The 6,014-nt window shown below is 39.8% G+C and overlaps 1 protein-coding gene across 4 annotated transcripts in view; it reads right to left on the bottom strand.

The window, feature by feature from the left end:
- Nucleotides 1–1,267: 1,267 nt before the first annotated feature.
- ATG7 (autophagy related 7) overlaps nt 1,268–6,014 on the bottom strand; it is a 617,483-nt gene continuing 612,736 nt past the window's right edge. For all 4 annotated transcript variants that reach the window (XM_063940758.1, XM_063940756.1, XM_063940757.1 and 1 more), the window contains exon 19: nt 1,268–1,732. In XM_063940758.1, coding sequence (XP_063796828.1) covers nt 1,700–1,732 — 33 coding nt within the window. In that variant the 3' untranslated portion in view covers nt 1,268–1,699. The remainder of the gene's footprint in view (nt 1,733–6,014) is intronic.

Below are 6,014 nucleotides of genomic sequence, written 5' to 3'. Positions count from 1 at the left end.
TATGGTGAGTAGAAAAAGCAGCGGCACTCAGCAGTCAGAAGTAAATGATGAGAAACAACTTTTAATCACATCCTACGGCGTTTCGGGGAACAAGCCCCGTCTTCAGGGACAACATATTGTCTGTCTCTGAAGACGGGGCTTGTTCCCCGAAACGCCGTAGGACGTGATTAAAAGTTGTTTCTCATCATTTACTTCTGACTGCTGAGTGCCGCTGCTTTTTCTACTCACTATATATATATATATATATATAAACTATATGAATTTTGTAGAAATGCTAGTTTAAACGTATCATTGTACATACTGAGGTTGTCTTCCTGGTTAAAGAAACTTTTTGTTGTTGAAGGTTTAAATAATTCAAATGATTATTAACACTGGCAGACGCGGAGTTGCAATACTGATTTTGGCAGGAGCATCAATAGCTAGAGCATTGTACATGTGAGGGTATGGCTTGCATTCTTCTAGGTAATAGAAATGCTCTCTAATGATTGGTGTATTAAAATAAAATGACATATTTGACCAGGATTTGCATAATTTTATAATTCTGTTAACTGCATTTGACATTTTTGAAACTGTTGTATGGCTTTAATTTTTACCTGCACCCTAACTGAATGTAGAGGTCCCAGATTATTAGTAACCAGAACACTAGATTTATCTGGTAACCGTTCAAGTCTATTCTGTGGCCTTAAAATTTCCTGAGAACATCAAACGTATACATTTTATAGCATATTTTATATAATCTTGCAATATATATATATATATATATAAACAGTCAAAGAAAAAATGGCGTCACTCCAGGTCTTGAGGTGGTAAAAATCTTCAATTAGTGTAGTTAGAAAACATCACAAAACCAACGTTTCGGGGCCCGTAGCCCCTTTGTCAACATACACACCTTGACAAAGGGGCTACGGGCCCCGAAACGTTGGTTTTGTGATGTTTTCTAACTACACTAATTGAAGATTTTTACCACCTCAAGACCTGGAGTGACGCCATTTTTTCTTTGACTGTTTACCCATATTGCTGTGGAGGGCACCCAGGCATTTACTTGTACTAGGACCAGGAGTGCCGGGCACTACTTCTGCTATAGATATATATATATATATATATATATATATGTCCCCACCACACAAATTTAGAAAGCAGCATTTACCTAGATGGTTTACAGATCATATTTACTATACAGTACATATAAACTCATTACTGCCCCTGCAGATTATATGAACCTTTCCATACATCGATTTTACTACTCTATAAGAAAGAGGTCAAAGAAAAGTACTGATTAATTTTATTACTAAAGGGGCACTTTGGTACATATGTCCATGCATAACAGTGCATACTGTATGTTCATACTTCTTTCGCATATATATTACCATATCTGCCTGTGTTTGTAGATATGTATATCTCATATACTGTAGGTGCTCTGGAATTTATCTGTTTTACTTCAGCAAGAATATATTTACAGGGAGATGATCAAACAAAAAGACCGCTTTTGATCTTTACATAGATGGTATCTGGGAAGAAACATTAGAGAAACTCATATAAAAGTAAATTTAGTGATTCAGTCTACAGTAATAAAAATGTAGAGTCCTGTTCAAAAGAAGATCATGATATGAGATTAAATGGAGAGATTAAAAAAAAGCATGTTTGCAGACGGGAAAGAAGGACGCCAATGTAACCCAGTCGGAACCTGGGATCTCTGCATTTAGATCACTTCATCGTCACTCATGTCCCAGATCTGGAAAAGAGAGATCAATAATAAGGATACATTCATGTACACTGTGACATAACAGAATATGATTGGCTGATCCCGCATAAAATGAGATTTAATAAAGAGTTACTTGGGTTTTCTATTAATAATCCTGGGACCTAATATGCTTCAGTATACCTCCCAACATCAGGAGTTGGTAAGGAGGGACTGTCTGACGAGGCGAAGCCATGCCAGAAAGAAAAGGGGATGTGGCCTATATAAAAGGGGCGTGGCTTCACAGGAGTGCCACAATTGTGAGCCACGCCCCCATTTCCCATCACTGTGGGGGATGCCCAGCGCTCTGTGTCCTTCAGTCTCCCGTGAATAGACGCCTCCCAACTGCCCCCCCCCCCAAGACACTGCGGCCCACAGGTGTGACAGCAGGACAGTACAGTGAAAATGGGGACAGTTGGGAGGTATATTTCAGGGATAAGAGAAGTAATAATCCTCCATTTAATGGGTCTGTTCACATTATAACCTATTACAGCGTGCCCCAGACTAACATGCCTTTAAACATATTAGACATGTAACTCATGGGAGAGAATATGTTCTCTTTCTAGGTATCTATTACATTCAATTTATAAAGGCTTATTTTTCTTTATCAATACACACCCACACAACATTCTGCACAGATAAATACTCTCCTATCAGTTATGCTGCTTGCTTAAAGAAAATAAATAGTTCCCTAAGTTACCAAACTATCATGGGAAAATGCTGAATATTTGCTTTACATGAGGAGGTCTGCATTAAATTTGGAATAGGCAATATAATGTACCTTTATTTTCACTCTACATAGAGTCTGAGTACTAGGAAAGCAAGCATCTATGGCAGTGGTTCCCAAACTTTTGTGTCACGGTGCCCTAGACTATCAGAATTCTATTCACTGAGCCCCCTAGGCCAACAGTTTCTTATTGAAAAATTCTGAAAAAAATATTAACTGAAACAAACTGTGTTTATATGTCATCCATAGGTGTAGTTATGTGGTGAGGGACAGGATTTACTTCTGTTTGTTCACGTATTTTATGATTGGAATCAGCCAGCACTAGTTTTGTCTATTACATTGATCGTAATTAATTTTAATTGGTCCTGGACCACCAACCCAGGGCACCCCTACAAGTGTCCCGAGACACCCCAGGGTGCCAGCACACAGTTTGAGAACCACTAATCTAGAGTATAAATGCTCAGTAGCAGAAAACAATACTTTGCTAGGGATATAAAGACCAAGATTTGTGGAAAGGCCTGGTTCTAGGACGAAACAATTCCGTTAGCAGCTTGCAATTCAATATACTCTAATTTTTAATAGTTCCAGCTCATTAACAGAATGGTTATATATTTACGCTAAATGAAAGGGAGGCGATCTCGGCTCTAGTATGCGAACAGCTAAATCTCTGTCTTTACCTATTTATATACAATGTGCAAAAAAAATAAAAAAAATTTAGGATGTTTTACAGATCGCAGCAGCTGTCTACATTGCAGTACGGCAATAATTACTATCAGTATTTATGACTATATTCAGTCAGTGGGAGGTTGATCACATGAGAACTATTGTAAGTTACTCTGTGAACACACGAACTTCCGGACACAAAACAAAAGGGGGTGTGGTATGACGTGTTGACATTCGGAATGCTGACAGGTTCTGGATGTCAACAGTCAATGTCAACATGGATGATAGGCTGACCATATGTCAACATACAGTTAAAGTGATATGTTTAAAATGTCTTTACATGTCGACACCAGAATGCTGACATTCTTTTTGCTTATTTTAGCCTAACTTTACAACTAATCCTAAACCCTAACCCTAATAATCAACAAAAAACATATGTAACATTCTGATGTTGACATTTTAAACATGTCAACCTTACTGCATGTAGATATATTGGTTGTTGACTTAACGGCCATGTCGACATAAAGAACCTGACAACCTTCTGAATGTATGGGGTCCAGGACCTGACGACCTTCTGAATGTATGGGGTTCAGGACCTGACGACCTGAATGTATGGGGTTCAGGACCTGACGACCTTCTGAATGTATGGGTTTTAGGGCCTGATGTCCTTCTGAATGAATGGGGTTCAGAACCGGATGACCTTCTGAATGTATGGTGTTCAGGACCTGATGACCTTCTGAATGTATGGGGTTCAGGACCTGATGACCTTCTGAATGTATGGGGTTCAGGACCTGATGACCTTCTGAATGTATGGGGTTCAGGACCTGATGACCTTCTGAATGTATGGGGTTCAGGACCTGATGACCTTCTGAATGTATGGGGTTCAGGACCTGATGACCTTCTGAATGTATGGGGTTCAGGACCCGATGACCTTCTGAATGTATGGGGTTCAGGACCTGACGATCTTCTGAATGTATGGGGTACAGGACCTGACGACCTGAATGTATGGGGTTCAGGACCTGACAACCTTCTGAATGTATGGGTTTTAGGGCCTGATGTCCTTCTGAATGTATGGGGTTCAGAACCTGATGACCTTCTGAATGTATGGTGTTCAGGACCTTATGACCTTCTGAATGTATGGGGTTCAGGACCTGATGACCTTCTGAATGTATGGGGTTCAGGACCTAATGACCTTCTGAATGTATGACTTTCTGAAACAGTGGGGTTAATTATTTGATTTCAACATAGTATATAAGTTTTAATACCTGGTTAAGGCTCCCATGAGGCCTAAGAAGAGAGTATTTAGGCTGAGATTATCTGTAACCTTTAGGGTCAAACAAGGCATAAATTGAGAGGACTGCCTTTACCTGTTATGTGCTTTAGAGGTATTACCTTATATGGTTTAGCAGTACAAATTTCAATGGAATGATCATTAGAGAAGCTATGCATTATGGGTTAATTCTACACAATGGGCTGTAGATGTGTCTTATATATGTTAGTTAGCATGTGTGTAAGAGATAAGCACTGGTACTAGCCAGTGACTGGTGCATATTAAATATGGGTTTATATCCGGCAGCCAACACCCAGTTTCTGGTATATAAGACTAGACTGAAACAAAGAGCTTTGGCTTCAGTGCAGAATCTGAGATTACAATAATGGGCCGGATGGAATGATGCCTGAGATCACCGAAGGTGCAAGATGCCGGACGATCTTTGATGTTTTTTTTAAAGGGGCAATCACTTACAAGGCATATTTTTGCCTTGTAAGTGATTGCCCCTTTAAAAAAATGTCCGAGATCGTCTGACATCTTGCACCTCCGGCGATCTCCGGCGTCATTACATCTGGCCTATTGTGTCTAAATGTATATAAATTGATTAGAGATGGAAGGGGCCCATTGGACAGAGATTATCCTATGTTAAGAAGATGATGCATCTGCATGATCACATAGACAAAAGCCGAGTATTACTCTTGTTTATCTGTTACTTTGTAATAAAGTATAATCAGTCAATTTTACCCTGTGTTGAGCTATTTCTTTCAGTCAGGAGAACATAACCCCACACAATACATTTGGTGATTAGGGGTGGGCTCGTAGGGGCTAATAGTTTGACAAATTGGCTGATTCTGTCAATATGATGTTTTGCTTTTCCCTTTGTCTCAGCGCCACATGAGAAAGAGTTTGTGTTGTCTTGAAAAGAAAAAATGTTCTTCAAACTGTTAAAATGTTGTAAATTAGAGAATCAATGTTTTAAAAAAGCTCAGTAGAAATTGGGAGCTGAGCTGGTAGATAAGACTGGCAATTTAAATTTAACGAGGACGCTTATAAAAACAGGATTGCTGACTTAGAAAATAATTTGATGTTGAAATTATATATTTAGCATTGCCTAATACTGACAATGAGAATGAAGGCAGTCATTGGAGTTTTTGACAATTCTGAGAGCTCCTCTTTAAGGGATTTTGGAGAATTGTAGTTGAAGCCATGACAAGCAGTGTAACTGACTTATACTGCCCAATGAGTCCAGATGAGAGGGGGAGTTTTCAAATGCAGAACTTGAGGATGCTGTAGACTCACAGAACAAGGACTTTAGGGGGTCATTCCGAGTTGATCGCTAGCTGCCGTTGTTCGCTGCGTAGCGATCAGTGAAAAAAAAGGGCTAATCTGCACATGCGTATGCACCGCAATGCGCATGCGCATCGTACGGGTACGAAGTCCATTGTGGTTTTGCACTGGTTCTAGCGACGATTCCAATCACACAGCCGAACGCAAGGAGATTGACAGAAAGAGGGCGTTTATGGGTGTCAACTGACCGTTTTCTGGAAGTGTTTGGAAAAATGCAGGCGTGGCTGAGCGTTTGCTGGGCGGGTATCTGACGTCATTACCGTGTCACT

This window comes from Pseudophryne corroboree, chromosome 9 (genome assembly GCF_028390025.1).
Source record: "Pseudophryne corroboree isolate aPseCor3 chromosome 9, aPseCor3.hap2, whole genome shotgun sequence".
NCBI lineage: Eukaryota > Metazoa > Chordata > Amphibia > Anura > Myobatrachidae > Pseudophryne > Pseudophryne corroboree.
This window is presented reverse-complemented; position numbering and strand designations above follow the sequence as displayed.